Source organism: Choristoneura fumiferana, chromosome 22 (assembly GCF_025370935.1).
Source record: "Choristoneura fumiferana chromosome 22, NRCan_CFum_1, whole genome shotgun sequence".
Taxonomy (NCBI): Eukaryota; Metazoa; Arthropoda; class Insecta; order Lepidoptera; family Tortricidae; genus Choristoneura; species Choristoneura fumiferana.
The window spans coordinates 11,161,916-11,187,507 of NC_133493.1; the positions used below are offsets into that span (position 1 = coordinate 11,161,916).

Sequence of the window (25,592 nt, forward strand, 5' to 3'; positions counted from 1 at the left end):
GTCCCATGATATTTATTTATTTTATTTAATAAAGTGTGAACTCTAGTTTATTTGGTTAATTTACAGAAATACGTTACTTTAACTTCCCTTAAATATAAAGAAAGATTGCAAATACTGCCAAGTTTAGAAACCAGAACCGCCTTCAGGTGTACACACAGCCAGCGCGTTATCTATAAAACACACATATTTATCTCTCAAACATGATCAATCTACCATATTGAAAAAGTATTATCCAGCCAACGAAAAAAAACACCTAGTTTTCTTTATCCTTCTCCAACTACACTGACTTCGCAACTTGACTGCATTAATTCCCTGTCAAAGTTAAGCCCTCAAAACAATAGTTAAAAAAATGTTTTTGAACGAGAAGGAAACAGTGTTTCTATTTTTTATTATAACTGTTTTGTTTTTGGTGTTCTTGTATCTACAAGTGTGCGATTGGTTCATTGGGAGATATGTCTTTAAAATTTTTAGTAAGTACATACAATTTTTCTTTCTTAGAAACGGTTTTAGAACTGCTAGAAAAATCGTGTATGTCGCATTATATTGCGAAGGTGTAAAGCCAATGAAGCCGTGGTGGCCTAGTGGTTTAACCTATAGATCGATCGGATCGTGGGTCGAAATCCCGACACGTAACTCCTACTTTTTTCCAAATTCATGTGCGAAATCACATTTGAAATTTACCACGAGCTTTACGGTGAAGGCAAGCGTCGTGAGGAAACCTGTATAAACCTGCGAAGTAAATCAATGGTGTGTGTGAAGTTCACAAGCCGCACCGGGCTCGCATGGGAATTATGCCCAAGCCCTCTCATTCTGAGAGGAGGCCTATGCCCATCAGTGTGATGTATACAGGCTGGGATGATGATGATGATGAAAGCCAACGCCAATTTAGTTTGTAGTGGTTCAACCGAGCGACGCAATGTAATGCAACTTGCACAAATTGTCTAATTGGGCTTAATAAGGTTAAACTTAGATGTTAAACCCGTTGTATTCCATTGATTTTTTTGGTTAAAACTGTCCTGTGATTAACCCCTATCTCACCTGATGAAAAGTGCAGATGACGCTAAAGGTGTATCTCACGGGTTAACTAACAGCCTATCTACTTTAGCCCTGAAGAGCCCTAGGTTGTATTTATCCGGAAATCTAGACGACGGAAGCGAATTCCATTCCTTAGCAGTTCGCATTATGAAAGATGAAGCAAACCGCTTTGTGCGGGCCAATAGAATACTAACTACCGTGAACTGCTTCCACTTTGCCCTCTGGCCCCAACATTGCCTGATTCAATTTATAGTCGATAACTAGCACCCTTCTAGGTTTTTAAACTTATATCCCCCCGTAATAATAATTCCCGTGTAGATAAAAGTTTAAAACGATTAATTACGGAATTATTATTACGGGGGGATAAAAGTTTAAAAAACTAGAAGGGTGCTAGTTATCGACTCTAAATCGAATCAGGCAATGTTGGGGCCAGAAGGCAAAGTTGAAGCAGTTTACGGTACATAAGGGTGAAGACTCTCCCCGCCTGGAAGTCTTGGCAACATGGAGATGGATGAATTAGATCGCTGAGGGTCGCTGGCACCGGATGGATGCGAGGCCTATGTCCAGCAGTGGACTGCTGTGGGCTGATGATGATGATGATGATGAATGACATCATGTAATTCCTGTGCACACTCACCATATTGACTTTGAGCTGTGCCCTGCTGTGGGACGTATATAATAGACCGAGATACGAACTTTTTTTTATTATAATGTAGTAAATACCGGTCAAGTGCGAGTTGGACTCGCGCACGAAGGATTCCGTACCATTATCAATACAACATTAGACATTAGCAAAAAAACGGCAAAGAAATATCAAGTTTGGTGTATGGGAGCCTTAAATATTATTTTATTTTAATTTACATATTTATTTTGAAAGCGATTATACAAACTAAAGATTTTGTGAATATTGCAAGCTTCTACCTGTTGCCGTTATTAATATCAAGCCAAAAACGGCAAAACAATCACGTTTGTTGTATTTACGTTTATTATATTTATTTTATTCTATTTTTACTATTTGTTGTTATACCGGTACAATTTTAAGTGTCTAACTATTACGGCTCAAGAGATAGAGCCCTGTGACAGACGGACGGACAGACAGACAGACAGCGGAGTCTCAGTAATAGGGTTCCATTGGCACCCTTGGGTACCGAACCCTAAAAATGAGCTAATAAAAGTCACATAGTCCACATTTGGTACAAGTTTGGTGTAGCTTGGAGTAAGTACTTGCTTATCAAATACAAATCCCTAGTGCAATCTGTTTTACATCCTTACTATCGCTGTTTATCAGCAATTATCACTAGCTCTATACGAATTAGTGCGGATTCCGATTCTGACTAATGTATAACATAGTGCCTGAGATACTGTACTCACGCTATTATAAAGAAAATGTACACTTAGGCATGCGCGGGGCATTAATTTATTAGGGTAAATAGAATAGTTTCGCTACTCACCGGTAGATGGCGCTGTACAGCTTCAAGTTATGGTAACAATGTGTCGTCGCTACGATTCTATTTTCGTTGAAAGTTGATGTTTTTCGATACTTAACAAAATCATCAACGTAGAGGTCACCAACGTGTTATTAACCCTTAATAAGGCACCATTTATTGGAGCATACTATCACAGGAATCAAAAGCAGCTATCGAATACATACCTGGCAAAGGATATTTTTAAAGCTAGAAGTATTTTCAGTAATTACAATGAATATTGTAACATTGTTTTTAATTTTTAGTTGTTTCGATTCCCGGGTGAAGTTTAGAAGATCTTTGAATGCACTTTTGTTTAATTTTAAAAATAAAAGAATGTTTCCTTTCAATACAATTAGCTAACTAAAGGATTTAAGGTAGTTGTCCTCCAGGGCCCATAGATTTTTTCCAACCTGTATATTGGGAAAGTCACCTTACCAGATACGTATGCTATCGTTTAATACTCTACCTACATGTCAACACCTTTGGGTATTCTTGTTTTTGATGTCCGTGTTTTGAATAATTTTCACGCAGAATAATCACAATTATATTGCATTCCTACAAACTTTGTCAATGTAAGGGCAAGGTTCAGTTGCTTTTCTATTTGCTTAAAATACAGCTTAAAACGTCTAATTTCACCATACAGAGTGACTTGATGAGATTTATCAGAGTGACTTGGCTTCCCCCATCCTTATCATTTGTAATTAATACCTATCGAATCAGATAGGTCGTATCAATTTGTCGGTATTTTCGATAATATTGTTTCGCTAAGGTAGTTCTATTCGCAACGTTCCACCATGGAGTCTCTTGTGCTATTTCTACCATTTTTCATGATTGTTGTACTCTATTCTCTTACTTGTGTGTGTTTGAGATGCTTCGAGTTGTTTGGTAAGTCATTTTTTGGAATACCGTAAACCAAGGGTCCAAAAGGAACCATATTGCTTTGGCTAATCTGTTTTTCAATCACTCTGTCACAGGGTTGTATTTTTAAAAGTTATGTTTTGCGTGATATTGACGTTAATTTTACCCACTTATGGTAATCGGATTAACTTGAAATTCGGTATGAATATGCAAGTACAGTGAGCAAAAAATACTGTATTTTTTTCGTAAAACTTATTTGCAATCTGTGCTAAAACAATAAAATAATTTCAAACTTAAAGGAGGACCCTTACGTGTTTTTAGCTATTTTTCACTCAATTTTAAAAATGGCAAGTGTAGAATGGTATACACCATTTTGCGTGCTGTGTGTGTGGTGTTAGCTACGTCCTCTGCTGTATATAGAATCTCTACCATTAGCCACCTCATGCACGAGTATATGGCTAAATTAACGGTCCATCTTCGAGGTGGTTAAAATTCGTGCCCCTGGCCTGTATCTAATAATAATATCTAACCATAATAGCTAATAACATAATAGCTATATCGAATCATAATAGCTAGAATCTAGTTTTAAATTTAAGCAAAGACTCTGATATTGTATGCATTTTGTGGCTATCTCTGGGCTGGAACAACTAGAAATAGATAAAAAATAGCCACAGAAAGATTTTTAGCAAAACACATAGGTATCGCTAGTAGTGGTTCTGACGGTTCTTGCGATTTTTGGCGATTAAATAACTAGCACTGTGTTATATGGACAAGTAAATCAAGGCAAAGTTTGAGAATCGAAGTAACTTCACTTTTCTTTGAGGTAAAAGCCCTAAAACTTGCTAAATTAATTCTATCATTTTTTATTACAACGCTCTCTAGTGGCAAGTAGCGGAACTAAAAATACGCTGTATAACTTTCAGGTTTCTGTTCCATCCAACCCGTAGTTTTAGATAGCAAACATAGATGTCGTTGTATAATGCATTCTTGTAATTATTTACAATCATTGTGTAATGTAATATTACACTGTAATCAATCAATAATAATTTATCAAATTCACAAGCTTCGTCTAATTTATTTTTAATGTGAAATAGTAAAGTGACTTTTTAAGAAAGAAAGAAAGAAATAATACATTTATTCACAACACACCAATAGACACACACTACACGAGATCCCTGCAGGGATAAGTACGCCTTTGTACTTAACACTTCACTTTTTTATGTAACCTTTTTGTTTTCCCTTTTTGTACAATAAAGAGTATAAACAAACAAATAAGCAACAACAATATTATTAAGTAGGACAGTATAGATAGGTAGTAGTAGTAAGATGGTGTGTGTCATTGCGGTTGTAAATTGGACACTGGCTCAGCATAATGCTGAGACGTTAAGAACGCCCCAGCGCTGATTTTCAGCCAGCACCGGCGGTGACCCTCTGACCGCTATAAAAATACATGAATATTATAAACTACGATGAATCTAGAACGTGTCAAGTTGTATTATGACAAACGTTTATTAACCAAACGTTTTCTTTTGGCTAATATTATAAGTATTCCAAAAAAATGTTTGTTCAAAATGACACTTCGCACATGAACCAACCACAAAAACCAACTGCTACCAGAAAAGTCGGTTAGGTTAGGTTAGATATGCGTCCCCCACAGAAACGAACTGCTATCAGAAATGAAGGTTAGGTTAGGTTAGAACTGCGTCCCCGACAGAAACGAACTGCTACCAGAAAAGTAAGATTATTATGTCATGCAATATTTTGGGAAGAGTGCTTTATGCCAAACGATACATTTGACTAAATAATACTTGGTAATATGAAACATGACTACTTAAGTGATTATTTTTGAAACAATAATTTGAAAAAATAAAAATTTACTAACTGTAAATTTGCGATAAGTTGTTTTAGGAAATGATTTTTTGCCAAATGATAATTTAAGTTATGTGATAGGTACTTTGGGAAAAGTTTTTTGCCCATACATTAGTAATCCCCACGGAAGCCTATCCTGGGCATGTCCGACACGCCCGTGGTCGGTTACCATTTGTTGGGTTCGTTTCTCGGTTCAGACAGGGGATTAACTATTCAAAAATCATTTAATGTAGTTTAAAATGTTTCCAAAACAAAAATGAAGTCTTCTTTTAGCAAAAATTTTCTGTCTTCAATAACTTAGATACTTTCCTCCTCTCTCCATGTGGCATAACTGTGGTCGCCCTGTATAAGCCCTGTATATTATTAAACATCCAACAGTCGAACACATATATTCGTATTTTTATAAATGGTCCTATGGGATCGAAGCCGGGCCTTCTAGCTTCATAGGCAGGTTCTCCAACCGTTAGGCTATTCGGTCGTCAGGAATGAAAGAAATTAGGTATAACATTAGTGGAACTATTATGAGTACCTGGGCGACCGAGCTTTGCTCGGGCTAAAACTCGATAATAAGTGTTTTCCCAGATATAAGACCAAGCTAGATCAATTTGTCATCCCCGGAAACCCCCACATACCAAGTTTCATCGAAATCGTTGGAGCCGTTTCCGAGATTCTGATCATGAAATATATATACCTATAGGTACAAGAATTGTTCGTTTAAATTTACCTATATATATTAGATAGAATAAAAAAGCCTTAATGGCTTAATGGTTTGACCTACAGCATCTCAAGTAGAAGATCGTGGATTTCAATATTTATCATAAGCTTTACGGTGAAGGAAAACATCGTGAGGAAACCTGCACAAACCTGAGAAGCAATTCAACGGTGTTTGTCAAGTTCCCAATCCACACTGGCCCGCGTGGGAACGACGGCCCAGGCCGAGGCCCCTCATTCTAAGAGGAGGGCCTAATGCTGTACAGGGGCTTGTAAATAGGGTGAGATGATGATGATGATGATGATATGATAATGATGATGATATTATAAATAGGATACTTACTTCTTTGGTCGAACAAAAGAACGCAGTTACACAATAACATGTTTAGTACTTAAGTGGTTAAGTCTCCTTGAACTCGGGACACTGCGCTATAAACAAATACAAATAAAGCATTTAAAATTATTACAAACGGAAACTACATACATATACAAAAATCCTCTGAGTGTAGGTATGTTATGTTAGTTCCTACATCTCTTCGGAACGCATAAACATATTTGGCTAATTCATTTTGTTTTAACCCCTGACGCAAAAAGGGTTTTAGTAGTTTGACGCCCGTCTGTTGTCTGTGACATCGTAGCTCTCAAATTGATGGACTCGTTTTGATGTTGTTTCTTTAGATGAAAGCGTATTTCTGTGCAATGGTTCTTAGCTATGTTTATTAAAAATCAGTTGAGCTGTTTTTAGAAATTGAAAGAAAATAATTAGACATAATTATTACCCATAAGTCGGGTAAAAAGTGTGTGCGAAGCGGGCAACAAGTTAGAAATTAAATACAAGCAAGTCAAGTAAATTAAGCGATAAGCTCAACAAGAGACTATTTTTTTTGGTTTCAACATTTTTCCCTTTGAAGAACTTCAGGTAAGTGAACCCTAAAGGTATTTTATTATAATCGAGAAAAAGAACATCAACAAATAAACTCGTTTCTGTCAGCGGATTCCCGTTTAATCTTGTTGTTATGATTTTTACAGCCACAGTAACACAATTCGTAAAAGTTTCAAGTGTAGATATACTTTTAACTGGAACTACGGTACGGTACCGTAAAACTCACACGGAGTGTAATAATACACCTGCAAAACTCACGTCTTATATTGAGTTTACGGATTAACCCGAAACATGTCGAGTTAAACGTAAGAATAGAATAAGTAGAATAGAAATGAGAACCAAAATGTTGAACCACGTCAAAAATAGTCATCTAAAACAAAAACTATTCTCAAATGTTACACGCACCGGTCGAAGTATTTACGAAAAAAAAACGAGCGGTAAAAACCGATCACGCTTGACCTCAGCCACCAAGGAGACAAGCCTGTGAAGGTTTTTATCAATTAAAGAATCACGCCGTCATTCGCAGACATCTCTACAGATTAGTTTAGTTACACGAACGCACCATTCATGCCGCCAAATAAACGGCAATTTGCGATAGCTTTATCAATAAATAAATAAATAGGTCTTTTCGATACTAAGTAATGGACACTTAGACATAAAAACGGTCACCTCGAACGCGACAAGACGCTTAAAAAGAGACAAATTTGAAAATAGAATCGCGAGTGGTTTTTAATTCAAATGTTTTTTTAATCGAATCTACGAAGTTGCCAGTATTTTAAGGTTGCCAGTATTTTTAATTAGTGTTTCAAAATGGACGATCATAATTCGATTGAAGTTAAAATTGAAGATTCCAGACCGGACCCTCACTATTTGGGACTTATTCCTATTTGTGTTCTAGTTATTATAATTTTTGTGCGAGTAACGTTCGTTTTGTGCAAAAGCTATGGTAAGTTTTTAATTATTATTTATTGTGTTTTTTCATGTTTTTTTTTCATCTGCCAGCTGCAATAATCTCTAAGTAATGAGACGCAGCGCAATATTTATTCCCACGTTGAATTAATCTGTAATTTATAAAGATTAACAGCAAATTGTGTTTTAAATAATTATGAGTATTATAAGAAAGATCTTAACCACGTCGCTCATAGGCCAAAGTATCACCAATCGTTCAGTTTAAAACAGTTAAAATATTTTTGGAACAATTACGGGCAACATGAGTAGGTAGTAGTATTTTTACGATTATATATTTTGTGTGCAAACTTCGTTCATTAAACCTATTTAAATCCAGTAGCAATCATTAATTACTAGATAGATAATTTAAAAAAAATCTTTTTAATTATTACTACAGTAATTATCGTTTATATTATTTAACATTCTTCGTCTTCAATATTAATTAAATAAAATAAAAAAAACAGTTACCATGCACTACCAGTTTTAACTATAAGTAAACATTGTTACCTAGGTTAAAGTAGGTACTACCCAGTTACCTTAGCCTTCTGGGTTAAACAATAATTTTAGGAGTCTATATTGGTCGTTAGAATTTTAGTCATTGTTTTTTTAAACCTAGGTATCATCGATACCATTCTGTATAACAAATAGGTAATGAGGGGAATTGGGAATCTTATTGTGTTTTCTAATTAATTTATCAGGCGTTAGTTTGCGGAAGCCCATATTTTATAATCAATGAACTATAAACCATTACATTGCTCAGCAGTTTTCTAATTAGTCATTCGTTTAGAACGTTTCTACCACCCCTCGTTTTTTTTTTCGATTAGCACCATTACTTGTTAGGTTCTGGTAAATTTGCTTCGACTCATACCTATGAGATACCTAGTACCAGCAGAAACGTAACTAATGCGTCCGACACAAAATAAACCTAGGTCGCTTGTGGACGTCCGTTGTTTTCACTGGGTAACGAACAGATTTTTACCGGACCCGCAGTATTTGCTATAATAAGTATATAAGGAACGTGTGTCTTGTAACCAAATTTCGCCGGATGTAACATTTTCTCCCCTCGGGTCGACGGACACCGGGAGATTACTGCGAAATTCAAAAATTGAAGTTCGAATCGTACCTTCCCTTTCACTCTTGTTTAAATAATATTAGCGTAAGTGGGACGGCAAGATATGAAGTTCTAATTTCGTAGTAGCCCCCCCCCCCGGTTCAGCGTAAGAAAGAGCGGTAATCCATGCCATGCCAGACGATTTCTATAAATTAGATGTGGCACTCAAAGTTTACATCCGTCATATAAAAAAATTACATATATACGAGGATATGCGTTTATTGGCGGTCCGTTGTACTGTGAAAACAGTGGACGTATACAATACAAGCGGCCTTAAAGGTAGATCTTAGAACCACTACCTAATTACCAGAAAAAATATAGTTTCCTACAAGCCTTGAGTACACTCCATGAATCGACTACGACTTGGTTTCTTGTCGTCATAAAATTAGGGTGTAATTTTGTGTGAGAAATATTGTGATGTTCTTTTGTTATGCAATATGTGATGTTTGACAATGCATTATATCGCCATGTTTGTTTAGTTTCAGCCTTTATCTGTTATATCATATTTGCTTTGATAGGTATATGTCACATGCACTTCTGATAATTGTCACCATCATCATCATCAGCCTGAACCACTACCTACTGAACAAAGGCCTCCCACGGCTCAATGAAAAATTTGCCACTTGCATCTACCGGTTACCCGCAACTCTCACGATGTCATCAGTCTATCTAGTGGGAGGTCTGATAACGCTTCGTCTTTCGGTTTGTAGTTGCCACTCGAGGACCTTTCTCCCCCAAACCAACGGTTTCTGTTGTTCAAGCAATGTGGCCCGCCCATATGCACTGCCACTTTAACTAGCTTATTCTTCGAGCTATGTTGATGACTTCAGTTCTTTCAGATTCCAGATTCTATCGCGCAAACTTTGAGCTGAGCTCTGATAAATATGCCTACATTTAATTTTGCTCTCTTAAAGGCTTGTTTTACCGCTCATTGACAAGTTTTATGTGACAGATATCTATTTTACGTTCTTTGTTTATTTTATCCGAATAAACTGAGACAACATCACATAATAATCTATCACATACCTAAAATTCATCAATGATTGGTGAGATAGATTCTAAATAATATATTTTTTAATCGATAATTATATTCATTAAAAAAAAACTTGGATCTCTCTGTTTCTCGCGAAACTCTCTGTTTCCTGTGACTCCATCTGCGAGAAGAATTCGATAACCGCTATCTCGCAGGAACTGTGCAATTTTCTGGGATAAAAAGTAGTATACTATGTCCTTCACAGGGTTTTACAATACAATACAATACAATAACTCTTTATTGCACACCAATACAGTAAAAAGTACAGAGAAAACAAGTATATACATAGAGATTTTCAAGGTTTTAAAATATCTCCATGTCATATTCCAACTGTGTTCCTGTAACAAGATGGAGCGACGACCTGGTTAAGATCGCGGGATCGCGGTGGATGCGGAAAGCACAAGACCGGTCTGAGTGGAGAGGATTGCTTAGTAAAATGAGTATTCCTTACAGTAAATACTTTTAGAATAAGCTAGGAACCCTACATTGTATGAGTACCTACTATTATCTTTTAAACAAACAAAAAAAATATCTTCCGAGCAAATATGAAGTGGAAATTACGTGATTTCATTCCTAAAATTGCTATCGCCTACTTTGAGTTTATGTAAACAATATGCCGTAGACATAGTAGGTACCACGGAAATGTACCATTTTATTGCTACGACGTAGATTTTTCTTCTCTGGTGTTCTATAAAGAATATTTGTATTGTAATTTTTAGAAATGAAAAATCGGGTGTTCTGGTCGGAAGTTGAACCCGCATCTCTTGGTAACCATGTCGTACTAATGACTTTATTTCCAGAACAATACAGGTCCAACTATAAAAAAGGTATATTAAGTACAATAAAATTAAATAAACTAAAACTATAATACCGACAGCTCGTCTCCCGGTCCGCGGACGCCATTCGAGAACCTTCTGGCCCCATCGGCCATCCGTCCTGCGAGCAATGTGCCCCGCCCACTGCCACTTTAGTTTCGCAATTCTTCGGGCTATGTCGGTAGGCCTCCAACAAGATGGAGCGACGACTTGGTTAAGATCGCGGGATCGCGGTGGATGCGGAAAGCACAAGACCGGTCTGAGTGAAGAGCCTTGGGGGAGGCCTATGTCCAGCAGTGGACGTCTTTCGGCTGACATGATGATGATGATGATGCAAACTATAATAAATCTAAAAATGGACCCTGCGGCATGGTACCAAAGATGCTGGCAGCATTTCCCCGCTGGATCGCAAGACTGATGCGTTGAGCGAGGAAACTGCCAGCTCTTCGGTCTCCTGTGGTATCTCTGAGTCTCTTTGATAGATCTTTGAAGAGACTCAGAGCGCCAGGGCCCCACGGACCAAGGGTCTCGACGCCGAAAGGTACTAATTACTTACAATCACATCCACCCCTAATCAATCCTCTTAAAAACATTATACAGACAGGGTGGTTCGGGAGACGAGAGAAGTAATTATCCTGCAACATACAGACTCACGCCGAGAACCCCCGAGAACACCCGAGAAGCGTGAATGTGATCGCTTTCTCGCCGTCTCGTTCTCGCGCTCGCCTGTTCTCCGATCGGTGTCGGTATTTTCAAAGGGTTTCTCGGGCGAGACACGAGAACGGTATTACATTCTTGTTCGGTCTCAGTGCGACCGTGGACTTAATTGTGTGTTGTCGACGTTGTCGTGTTTACAAGTGTAATTCAGTGCTATAAAATGTGGAGTAACGCATTAGAATTAAAGTTCATAGAACATTTTCATTCAGAGCCTATTTTATGGGATGCAAGCCGCTGCACTGTCGTCCATTCCGGATAACGATCGAGAATGCGAATGAGAAGGTCGCATGAGTGTAGATGCCTTCTCGGTTCTCGCGCAATTTCTCGGCAAGACTTCTCGCCGAGACTTCTCGCGTGAGTCTGTAGGCGCTATCCTACCGGATTCAGTTAGTTATCAGTTAAGTAACCATATTGTACCTTCGCAGCATTAATGATATTAACTTTTAAGTTGCAAACAAAAAGTATTAAAGTCAGGTCACTCTGCAATTAAAAGTATGGGGGGTTTTACTTAAATATGATAATGAACGATCCATTACTATTGTCGTGGGTGTAGGGTTGGTCCTGCTCACATCTCCCGAATCACCCTTTTTGACCCCCGACTCAAAAAAAGGGGTTTTATAAGTTTAAACAAAGCAAGGGTTTAAGCAAAAAGAGGGGTGTTATAAGTTTGACCGCTAGCTATGTGTGTCTGTCTGTCTGTGGCACCGTAGTTCTTAAACGGGTGGACCGATTTGAATGCCACAGGTGCCAGAGACAGATAGACAGACACACACACAGACACATATAGCGGTCAAACTTATAACACCCCTCTTTTAGCGTCGGGGGTTAAAAATATACCAGCACTATACAACACTTAAACACTTAAGTACATATAAAAAAACACGTCGGTATTTCGATGAACAAACGCTCTCCTAATAAAAACAAAGTTTTCACAATCAATTCCACTATAATTTCTTTGGCAGATGTTGATAAACAATATTCCTACAACTAACAACAATAAGGTGACCATAAACAACAGAACGACTGATACCTTATCCATTTTTTATCGTTTATATTTTAATCTTGCAAGTGGTAGGACCTTGTGCAAGGTCCGCCCGGATTGCTACCACCATCTTGCTCGCTAATCCTGCCGTGAAGCAGCAGTGCTTGCACTGTTGTGTTTCGGCGTGGAGAGTAAGACAGCCGGTGAAATAACTGGCACTTGAGGTAGTCCATCTTAGGCCTCTAGGTTGGCAACGCATCTGCAATACCCTGGTGTTGCAGTTGTCTATGGGCGGTGGTGATCTCTTACCATCAGGAGACCCACTTGCTCGTTTGCCATCCAGTCGAATAAAAAAAAAAAAAACTCCCTAGATTTAAAGCTGATAAGTTGTTTTGTGATCTTCAATCACCTGTGTCATTTATAAACAACGTACAATAAATAAGTGTAAACAATCGACATTCATCCACATTAACTTCGACAGATGGCTCGTTCATTCACAGAAAATACCGGTAGGTAATTAATTTTTCGGCCAAATTTTAATTTTTCGATTTTTGTTTTTGTTTTTCATACATAAGTATAATACTTTCACAGTCATCGTTAAAAGTCAAATTGTACAATTTACAATTGATTCGCTGAACTTGAAACTCGGGTAAATCCAATCCTGACATTTTTCAAGATTTTGGTATTAAATAAAAGGTTTACAATTTAATCGGTTAAGTATAATTCCATGTGGTTTTCGAGAAAAATACAGTTAAAATCATAATATTTTATCAAAATCAGATAAATCAGTGACAGTTTTATTTAAATGTAGGTGTGGGATCTAGCCCTATGTTGAGTTAAATAAAACTTGTGGATGACATAGGTAGACTGGTTTTAATCAGTCGAAATTACAAAAAATAAAAATAAAAATATGAGAGACCGGACGCGCCGCGTGAGCTAGCCGAGGCAAGAAGAGGGAGGGGCGCGGGCGTCGCGCGCTGGTGTTGCCATCCGCACCGTAGAGATGGGCTGCGTAGCATAGACATGCTCCCCGGGTTGAAGGCTTTAAATTCCGATGCAGGCTTCAAAGGTCCTAGTCCATAGGCAGCGGGCAGAGGTTGTTCCATCCTCTTCGCAAGGTCCCTCGTCCCTCGTCTGGTCTTCACTTCTTCTTTTTTCTTTTTTTGTCAATTTTTTTTAATCTAGATTCCAGAATCCAGGTCTGTTAAATCAATATATTGAAATCTACACTGAGTTTTTTCAAAGATAGGTTAGATTGCAATCGATTATATCCAATGAAGGTAAATCCAAACAACATTTAATTTTTTGTAAAGAATGGATGGTTTTATGCTGAATCAGCCGGACAGGATCGCTTTCTTTAATGCTTTAGCCATAATAAATAAATACTGCCTTTCCAATCACCGAATTAACGTTATTATCACTTTTTTCAATTATCTCCCAAATGGTTAGAGTGGATTTATCTGAGTTTGAAGTTAAGCGAATCAGTTTTGACGAGGGACATTGACTTGACACTTAAGACCTTAAGGGCCTGTCTCACCACCTGTCGACTAAGTTTAAGTGTCAGTTAAAACTAATGCCGTCTTTGTTTATTCGGACAAAACAAACAGAGACGGCATCACTGATATCCGTCACTTAAAGTTACTTAGTCGACAAGTGGTAAAACAGGCCCTTAATCTTATTTGCTAAATAGGTGTCTATGGGCGACGGTAATCGCTTACCATCAGGCGATCCGTTTGCTCGTTTGGCCCCTATTCCATAAAAAAACTATATAAATTATTAAATACCTATACAAAGTCGTAAGGTATTATTTAACACTTTACGTCCGATATTGTGGCCCAAATATAGAGAATCATTGTATTGTATGGTATGTATTTAGACGACCAGATAGCCTAGTGGTTAGAGAACCTGACTACGAAGCTTGAGGTCCCGGGTTCGATTCCCGTGTCGGGGCAGATATTTGTATGAAAAATACGAATGTTTGTTCTCGGGTCTTGGGTGTTTAATATGTATTTAAGTATGTATCTATCTATATAATTATATTAATCCGTTGCTTAGTACCCATAACACAAGCTTTGCTAAGCTTACTTTGGGTCTAGGTTAATTGGTGTGAATTGTCCCGTGATATTTATTGATATTTATTTATTTATTTATTTATGTATATGTGTTGTAAAGGTATCTTGATATACTTCTTCTAATAAAAAATATGATAAAAACATCAGATTAAGCGGATAATAATACAATTAAAGAGATTACGCATTTGATGTCAACGTCTGATTTTGTATCTTTGACCGCTTTAGAAAACGTCTACTCAAAATATAAAAACTCTTTGTCTTTACAAAAACAAAATAAAACTCACAAACATATTCTTAAATAACAAAAACAAAACATACCTACTTAATTATCGTGAATCTTGCGATGGCACGTTCAAACAGCTTTAAGTAGGTACCTATTTAACTTGCCTTGTTAGTTTGGGTGAATTCTTAGAATTAGAATTTAATCCAACTTCCAATAGTCGGATTGCGTTAAAATTTGATATTATGTATGAAGAATTGATGACAATACAAGTATAAGTAGTCAAAAAGTTTGTCATCATCAGCCAGATATTGTTGAACAAAGGCACCCTTAGAACCCCACAAAAAACGACAACACGCTACTTTCACCCACCGGTCGCCTACAACACTCGCCGTGTCGCTAGGTCACCTAGCCAGCTGTCAATGCTTCGTCAACAAACTGTAAAAAAAAATACAAAAGTAAAACTCCCTTTATTTTTTTGTATCTTTAAATTTGTAATGAACTTTGTATAGAAAGAAATTAAAAAGAAAGGATAAATTTATTTGCCAAAATTCGGCACAACAAAAAAAAATTACAATTAATAACCTAACCAACAAAAAGTTGGGAAACTCCCAACTTTGTCATTTCAAAGTTCAATATCTCAAAAACGGCTGAACCGATTTTGATAAAACATGTCTAAAACCCATCGCTAGAAAACCTGCTTTCAATCGGTCCGTCCATTTAAAAGCTACGGTGCCAAAGACAGACAGACAGACACACATAGCGGTCAAACTTATAACACCCCTCTTTTTGCGTCGGGGGTTAATAAAAATATGACAACCTTACACAATCTTATAAACTAAATATTAGTAACTAATATTATAGCCGCACTGCTTTTCAGTAGTTATGACCCTTTAACTAACAACTAAACTACCTACTTGCTACTACTTTCTTGTACATGCTAATTTTAATAGTCACAAAATAATTATAAAGTAACTAGCGTTTACCCGCGGCATCGCACGCGTAAATCATTAGATACAGCAGTTGAATTAAAATTCCGAGATTTTTTTAAATTCTCGTGGGATTTTAGGAAAATTACAACGTGGTTTTCATTGATGTTAAATTAAAACACCCATGCCAAATTTCATGACTTTAAACCCAGCGGTTGTTATTTCAAGATTTTATCCCTATCCCGTGGGAATATCGGGACAAAAAGTAGCTTATGTGTTATTCCAGGCGTCGAGCTACCTAACTACTACGAGTACTACCTACTACGGTTCCGCGTTTTTGCCATTTTGGCTACGGAACCCTAAAATTGACTTTTTGAATTTGATTTAAACTAATTTCTGCAGATATTTTCCTCATTCTTTACAGCTTCGCTTATTTTAAGATAATAATATAACTAATCTCGGTAGATTGGCAGAATATGCACTTATAACAATTTTATCTCCTACTTCTGACTAAAGAGGTAGTCATTTTATTTGTAATCAGATTTGTTTTTCTTTCCACGTTATGACTCTTTTTAACCGAGTTCAAAAAAAGGAGGTTATCAATTCGGTTGTTTTTTTTTTTGCTTTATGTTTGTTACCTCAGACCTCCGTCATTTATAAACCGATTTGAAAAAAAAAGCATTTTTTCTTGTCTTAAGTCGTTTCACTCTTGACCACAGTATAACAAGTTTCCCTACAGTAAGCCGACGGAGACGTCTAGACAGAGCAATCGTGCGGGGCGTGAGGGGTGAGACGCGGGTGGGAGGAGCCCCAGCTGCATACTTCGCCGTTCTTAGTAGCTTGGGACAAGTCTTCTAGGGCTATCGCCAATTCAATTTATAATAAAACGTATTATGGTGCATACGACATGTAGGTACTGTGAGTGCGTGCAAATCTTAATCTCGCATAAATAAGGAACTAAGATTTCATCTATTTATATAATGATCAGAATGAAAATGACATAAAAAAGAATAAAAATAAACTAAAGTTAAAAAACAATGTTTATTTTAAAAAAATACGAAAAAAAAGAAAAAATACACCTGACTGAGGAATTCAGTAGAAAAATAATTAAATACATACATTTTTACTATTATTTATATTTTTTTATTGGACCGACAGACAGACAGACAGATAGACAGACAGCGGAGTCTCAGTAATAAGGGTTCCGTTGGCACCCTTTGGGTCCGGAACCCTAACAAGTGGTTAAACCACAATAGCCTAATCATAGATATGTATCAAAAGATGAACAACAAAAAAGTCACATGTTTCCTCAATCCACAAATCTATTTTTACTCTCGATAATATTTACAAATAGCACTCATATAGGATTTATTTTTATCATCAAAGAGTGCGCGAGAGTTTATCTCGGTCACAAACGGCTCACATGCTTCTAATTTAGCCAGTTACGTCAAATAAAGTCATGTGATGGTGATGGCTTCACCACTTGAGTATAATCTAAGGCGATATAGTTTTTATCGATATATCAGTGATTTAAGATGACTATTTTGTGATGAAGAGGTCTGTGTTTTTAAGTTTCCGTACGGCCAAGGATGAGCCACCAATGGAACCATTTCACAGTAAACGTCATAGTGACATCGCATTAATTAACAAGGAAAATCGTAATGAGTTTTTCTTTTAGATGGTTCCTTGATGGCTCATAAATTAAAGTCCTTGACTTTGAAGGAAATAACTTAGACTTAGAAAAATTTAACAACCCCCCAAAATTTCCATGTAATCCTCCGAAAAATCAATCAAACACGAAAAAAGGATCGCAGAAAGTAAATGTATCTATGTTACCCCAAATTTAACGCGAGCGAAGCCGCGGGCAAAAGCTAGTAATTATACAGAGGGACGAAAACGGGAAGGGAATAAATTGGTTTTACAAAGTAAAGATTACACAATGATGACTAGTCTCAGGTAGTGATGTAGTTTGGTTACCAATAAAACTGTCCCAAAAAAAATCACGTGCGGTTTACTTACAATGTATAATGTACGGAATTTCTTAATCAGCCTTGCCTTGACCTGAAGAAAAACCCAATGAGATGTTTTATTGACATTGGTTTGACATTCTTCAATCATTAGACTTAAAAATACAGATGTGCGAGTTGCGGAAAGTTTCCAAAAAAATTGAAAAGTTCTCGGGAATCTGGAATTTTTCACAAGATACAAAATATATACCCTCTTCTTAATACTCTGTACTGTGGTATAAATAACGTAACAGAGTTTTTTGAGATACTTACCGCTTTTTGGCTTAGAAGGGCAGTATAGGAATTTTTAAATGTAAAAAACTGATAGTTTAAATCCCCATACAAAGTTGTGTGAAGTTTCCTAAATTTTCCTATATAGGGTAAAAATCCGCATACCAAATGTCATCGAAATCGTTAGAGCCCTTTCCGTGATCCCCGAAAAATATATACAAGAATTGCTCGTTTAAACGTATAAGATAGATAGATAATAATATATTAGATAGATATAAAGGCAAGTTTGCGTGCCCTACATTGAAAGGTCGCCATTAAAAAGGAGCTAATTGTCGGTTATAATAAAAAGGAAGAAAGTTATTTGCACTATTAAGTTATTAAAATCTTATTAAACCAAGCAAATTATATTGTTACTGTAGTTTTTCTTTTATTTGCGCCTTTTTTATTGGAGAGGCAATCAGCGTTATTTATTTCTACATCAACAGCTGTTTGTGATCTTTATTAAATGATGGACAGGAAACGTTGACTTTTTGATTTTTGCCTTTTCGTTTACCAGACCCTAAAATGCCAAAATGATAAGCTTCTGCTAAAATTTTCTCGCTTAAGTTAAAATTACCGCTTAGTAGGGTTTCTTTATCACATCAACTGTTAGAATTAGTGTTCACTAATGAACGCCATAGCTTTTTGCAAAATGTCCTTAGATTAGGTGAATGTCGCTTTTTACGGAATAGGAACTACGAACCCTCTTCAATGATAGAGACAGTGATAAAACTTAACACGGTTTTCGTATTAAGAGTTACGCTATTATGAAACTAGGTATAATTGTCTGTCTGTACTGCGTAGGTACATATATAAATTAATTTTAGTATAGGTTATGTAGGTATATCTTCTGTACAGTATTAAAAAACCGGCCAAGAGCGTGTCGGACACGCCCGAAATAGGGTTCCGTAGTCATTACGAAAAAATTAAGTAATATTTTTCTCAGGATTTCGTATTTTGTACGGAATATTCTAAGTTTAGGCTGCTATTTACTCTTAAGAGCTCTTTCTAGTTTAAACTAGTAATAATTCTCAAGAAAACTTAACCGTTATAGTTTTCCTTGTAAGTTTGATATACTTACTGCCATCCTGAATTTTTTCAAATTTTTCCACCCACCGGTTTAGACTTTAGAGGGGGGGAGACGGTCGAATTTAATGAAAATATTTATACCATTTTGTCGGCATAGTTTACATATATATTCGTGCAAAATTACAGCTTTTTAGCATTGATAGTCCCTGAGCAAAGCCGCGGACGGACAGACAGACAGATAGCCATTTTGGCTACGAAACTCGGCTGCCTACTAAAAAGAAAAAAAAGAACTACCTAGCAGTCTAGAACTCTAAGTACCACATTCGCGACCGCATTCGCTACGCGCTTCGCTCGTAGCGCGTAGCGGTGTTTTTACGCAGCCTACGAACAGAGAACTCGCCTAGCCGGTTCTTGGCACTGAATGTGTTGAGTAACTTAAATTTCAATGAACTAAAAGAATAAGGTCGCGGGTGAGCAAGGAAATTCTTTTAGTTCATTGATATGGACCTCCGCAAAGTAACGCCTGATTCAATAAATTACTTAAATTTCAGTTTCAGCAGTGAACCCATTCAAAAATTGTGTTCCGTACATATTCTTTATTGGTAGTACAATTTATTTATTTTTGACATTCATAAGTGCTTTTTTTTTCGACTGGATAGCAAACGAGCAAGTGGGTCTCCTGATGGTAAGAGATCACCACCGCCCATAGACACCTGCAACACCAGGGGATTGCAGATGCGTTGCCAACCTAGAGGCCTAAGATGGGATACCTCAAGTGCCAGTAATTTCACCGGCTGTCTTACTCTCCACGCCGAAACACTACAGTGCAAGCACTGCTGCTTCACGGCAGGATTAGCGAGCAAGATAGTTTATACTTGGCCTAAATTGAATAAAGATATTTTGACTTTGACTTTGACTTTATTTTATGAAATGCACAATAATTAGATACTTAATAATGAACTATGCTCAATCATACCTAAAAGCAGCGCTATTAACTTATAGTAAAGACTAATCACGATAATTTGTGATAAAATAGTACGAAAAATATAACACCAGAGCTGGTTAATGTGATGACTGCAATACATAGTTATAATTCCATAATTATCCTAAATATCCTCTAAGTGCGACCCTGACGATTTGGTCTGTACCTATATCAAAAACGGGTCCAAATTGACGTGACGTTTTTTGTGGATTTCCCCTATACCTACCACAAAATATGTACACACCCACACATATTATTATACGCACAAATTTTTTTTCGTTTGTGATACCTTATATAAAAATATATCTAATCTTTGTTTTATCAATGCGGAAATAAAAGAATCACAGTTTACCTAAGTCATAAATATGGAGAAGTAAACCCCCGAATCTCCAAGTATTTCTGGGATTTACTATGTTTGTTAGTACTCGGCTGTATGTAATGGTGAAACAATGAGGGCTATCGTTTTTTGTCTCACTAGATGGCGCACTGTTGCGTGAGGTTTTTAAGTATGGCTTTTAAAGTCTGTTATTACGGGCGTGTAAACAAAGTTTAGATTAAAATCATATTTAATACACCTTAAAACCGTACCATAAAAATATCGAGCATGCCACAGTGTTGCATAGACCCCGTTTTGTTCGGAAAAAAGGGAGGACAAAGGTTTCCGAAAGACAAGACTGTCTCAAAACACAGACATTCATTGCCCCGGAACGCATATTTGCCATAATTAATTTCAGATATTGCAAAATATTCACAAAATTATTATATATATTCCCACGGGATAGGTATAAAATCTTGAAATAACAACTGGGTTAAGAGTCATGAAATTTTGTACAGTTGTTCTTAACACAACCTTAATGAAGATCACGATATAAATTTTGGGATTTCCCAGGGGAATTTTATAAAATCCCCGATCAAATGTAACTACAACGAATAGTGTACGCGTGCGAAGCCGCGGGTAAACTCTATAGTAAGTAATGTTGCTGTAGCTGTAGTTAAAGTACTTATATTTATATTTTTTTATTTTTTCCTCATTTCCTATAATTAAGAGCTTAATCAAGTTTCTAAAGGCTAAAAGCGTGTACCTGTGATTATGACTCATCCTGATAAACTCATCCATCCGATAAAAATGCGATATCCTATTGTACGGCATTTTATCCTAGAGCAGATCCTAACGATCTAGTATCAACATTATAAAATAAATATATTAATTCAAATATTTTTATAATTATGACTTCTTGTGAACCGAAAGAGGAATGTGTAAAAGAAGATATAGTGAGAAGTGTTTGGATTAGAATAATTATAGCACCAGTCGTTATAACTATTTTTTTACTTCTCTGCTTGATTTGGAATTGCTACAAGAGTAATAAAAGAATGTGAGTACCTAGTAAATTAATTTGAATTAAGCGAATGCGACCGGGATTACCTTCTAGAGCCGGTATACTTCATCATCATCAGCCGGAAGACGTCCACTGCTGAACAAAGGCCTCCCCCTTAGAACGACAACAATAAACGACAACTTGCATCCACCGGTTTCGCGCAACTCTCATGATGTCGTCAGTCCACCTTCGTCTTCCGGTTCGTGATCGCGACTCGAGGACTTTTCTCCCCCAACGGTTATCTGTTCTTCGAGCGATGTGGCCCGCCCATTGCTACTATAGGTACTTAGGGCGTGTCAAATATTTCTGCACGCTCTGCTGGGGCAGGTATTTATGGAGGTTACTGTAAACCATAGTATTTATTTTCATTATTCACCCAACTCTACTGAAAGAAGTTATTTTGTAGGTCAGTGTATTTGTACGAGCTTTATTATTAGCCTCATGAAGGCGTTGTTAAACAAATCTGGTATAACCTAACCAACAAAAAGTTGGAATACCCCGACTTTGTCACTTCAAAGTCCAATATCTCAAAAACAGCAGAACCGATTTTGATGAAACATGTCTAAGAACCATCGCTAGAAACACTGATTTCAAATAAAAAAACACATTCAAATCGGTCCACCCATTTAAGAGCTACGGTGCCACAGACAGACAGACACACACATAGCTGTCAAATTTATAAACTCAAACTCACAACATTTATTGACAACAAAAACACAGTAAAAACATAAATAGCTGCAAATATATTTGTTAGGTAAGCCGTGGTGGCCTAGTGGTTTGACCTATCGCCTCTCAAACAGAGGGTCGTGGGTTCAAACCCCGGCTCGCACCTCTGAGTTTTTCCAAATTCATGTGCGGAATTACATTTGAAATTTACCACGAGCTTTGCGGTGAAGGAAAACATCGTGAGGAAACCTGCACAAACCTGCGAAGAAATTCAATGGTGCGTGTGAAGTTCCCAATCCGCACTGGGCCCGCGTGGGAACTATGGCCCAAGCCCTCTTGTTCTGAGAGGAGGCCTGTGCCCAGCAGTGGGACGTATATAGGCTGGGATGATATTTGTTAGGCGTCCACCCGCTCCGTTCTAGCTAACCGCGTCAGCTAGCGCCTAGGTCCCGTCAGCAACTTAGGGCGTAGCGTAAGCTAGGCCCTAAGCTAAGCGTTCAATTTTTACCCAACTACACGACGGAGGATTATTAATGATGTACGGAACCCTAAAGACTGAGCAAATGCTAGTTGGACTCGCGCACCAACGGTTCAGTATAGTAATTAAAATAAAAAATGTTTTTAATTAGACTAATTAGTAGTATTTCAATATCATTCTGTATTTTCTATATATTTGGTCTGAGACTCGATTAACTATGATTTATTTTTTATAAAGTGTGATTTTATTTGATTTGATTATAAGATAGCAACCGGAAATGCCAACTCAAAGATTTTAGGAACCTGCTTTGCGAGATTATTTGTTGATAAGAGTACCTATTTATATCGATCGAGCAGCTACTTATATCTGAAAAGATCATGCATCGTGTGCGCATGATCATTGATTAGATTTGATTATCCATGAGATAGAGCAGATTGTACAAAAAGAGCATAAAACGAGCCATTTTACCCGAGGCGTTCATATAGCCTAAAAAAATGACTTTCTGCCAAGTTTCTTGCGGCGCATTCTTCTTGACATAGCCCGAAGAATTGCGAAACTAAAGTGGCAGTGGGCGGGGCACATTGCTCGCAGGACGGATGGCCGATGGGGCCAGAAGGTTCTCGAATGGCGTCCGCGGACCGGGAGACGAGCTGTCGGTAGGCCTCCAACAAGATGGAGCGACGACTTGGTTAAGATCGCGGGATCGCGGTGGATGCGGAAAGCACAAGACCGGTCTGAGTGGAGAGCCTTGGGGGGAGGCCTATGTCCAGCAGTGGACGTCTTTCGGCTGACATGATGATGATGATGATGATTCTTCTTGGCAATGATGGTCTTTCCGAAAGCGCTGGTAGTTTAAAAAATGACGTGTAAAAGTGCCCATTGCGGCCTATTTACTGAATAAATCATTTGAATTTTGAATTTGAATTTGAATTTTGAATTTTGAGCGTTAACCGACGGTTAAATGTGATGCCGTCTCCGTCTATTCGAACAAAACAAATAGAGACGGCATCACACCTAACCGCCAGTTAACACTAATCAATGGATGGTGAAACAGCCCCTAAGTATATTTATCGGAAACATATAGAAATGCCGCCTTAATATAATACTACCCTCCTATCTTACACTAAAGGACGTAAGGTGCCAAGAGTTCACTATGAAGATTAGTCTTTTTGTGTTAGGGTAGAATAATACACGTCGCATCGCTAAAGTGTAACTACCCGCAAAATATTTATGTTTTACCAAAAAAGGGAAAAACAAAAATAATGTTTAGTAAAATATGTTATTTTCAGTAAACTGCAGAAGTTTCTATATTATTGGCAGAATAGGCATCATACAAAAATTAAATACTTACTACCCAAAATTACTATTCCACGCGGAGGAATTCGCGGGCAAAAACTAGTTTTTTTTATATATATATAGAAACTTATTTGTTTGTGGCTATTTACACCCGATTGCCGTAGTCTTAGATGAAGATTTTACTTAATGTACTAGAGCATAAAAAGTCATATTATGTCGCCTAGATCCAGCATAAACGGGCCAATCAACTATTTTACCGACACTTTGGGCGTCTCCTGCGTTACCAAAATTGACCCTGGCGTTACCAAAAAATCGTACTTCCAACAAGATATTTCACGGTTTAATACGTTGAACTTACGCAGGATGGCATGTATTCAAATACACCATTATTAAATTACAGAAAAAACATGTTTACTTACAAAAATCTGCAATTGTTTGAAAAATGTCGCGGACAGATCGTGTCGGTGAAAAAGTTGATTGACCCAAACACGAACTTTTACGAGCATGAGAAGTACAATATTAAAATACATATTAAACATCCAAGACCCGAGTATAAACATTCGTATTATTCATACAAATATTTACCCCGGCCGGGAATCGAATCCTGGACCTCAAGCTTCGTAGTCAGGTTACTAATTACCAAGACCTCGATGTCTGTCCGTCCGTTTATCACAATGCGCTTGTTGAAATCAAAAATGACACAAACAAAAAATGACAATTTTAGTTTAACCGCCATCTACAAACTATTTAACTACCTTCATATTTACATTAGTTGCCGAAAGATGGCGTTAGTGTCACTTTGTAGGTACTTATTGCCCTACGTTGATGCCCTTAGTGTAAGTTTTCGGTTACAAAATACGTCTCGATCGCGTTCGCGTTAAAATCTCATTTTGTATGCAAACTCGAACAGCGCCTCTAGCGGAACGTTTGCGATATTCGTGTTTCCATACAAATTGAGATTTTAACGCGAACGCGATCGAAACGTAGTTTGTAACCGAAAACTTACACTAGGTACTGAAGTGAGGGTGAATGGAAGACAACACACAACACAACAAAAAGTGACACTTTTCGTATAATATCAATTTTGTAGTCGGTTGTTTTTTGGAAACGGGAATTTTATTAACTTTAAAACGACACATTTTGTATAATGCCGCTCTTTGAGTAACATTTTTTCAAAATAAACTATAAAATTAAACCATGAACACAAGTTTCGTTTAGTGTCAGTTTTCAAATAAGAATGCGGTTAAAGAAAGTTTTATAACGTTACTCATAAACTGTAGGTACTTTTTTGTTTAAAAATTCATTTATTGGAAAAGTAGAAGACAATTGTGATAAAATTTTGAAAATGGAAAACGACTCTTATCAAAATGACACTGCGAAGTTTAAAGTATCTACATATACCAAAAATATGCAGTAAGTACTGTTAAAAAGAAAAATGACACTATACTGAACTTTTTTTTAAACTCATCATTTTCTTACAGCCACACATTTTTTATTTCTAAGTAACTGTAAAATTGGAAGACAACTAACCAATATAATAGTTTGAATGTTTAAGTGATTAATAAATACACCTCTAGTTAGTTACACATCGTAAAAGGCCACGCAAAAGTTTAGATCGCCATACTGAAAAGTAGCACTTTTTGTATTGTGTCATTTTTGTTTTGAACAAGCGAAAGCGGTATTACCTATAACTTAAAAAGTAAGTAAACGCAAAAGTTAGGCTCTTGCCGTTGTAACACAAAATAATAAACATAACCCACTTTTTGAACATGAAACTACCGTGAGACTCACTCATATTAAATGATATTATAACGGATAACTCACGTCTTAAACCGAGTTT

The 25,592-nt window shown here is 37.0% G+C and overlaps 1 protein-coding gene across 2 annotated transcripts in view; it reads left to right on the plus strand.

Annotated features, from left to right (window-relative positions):
• Window positions 1-337: 337 nt before the first annotated feature.
• Window positions 338-25,592, plus strand: part of LOC141440517 (uncharacterized) — a 75,175-nt gene continuing 49,920 nt past the window's right edge. Inside the window, exon 1 of one of the 2 annotated variants that reach the window (XM_074105050.1) lies at window positions 338-470. In XM_074105050.1, the coding sequence (XP_073961151.1) occupies window positions 350-470 (121 nt within the window). In that variant the 5' untranslated portion in view covers window positions 338-349. Of the gene's footprint in view, window positions 471-7,475; window positions 7,769-25,592 lie in introns of those variants that run through there. The other variant, XM_074105049.1, reaches the window with a different exon arrangement.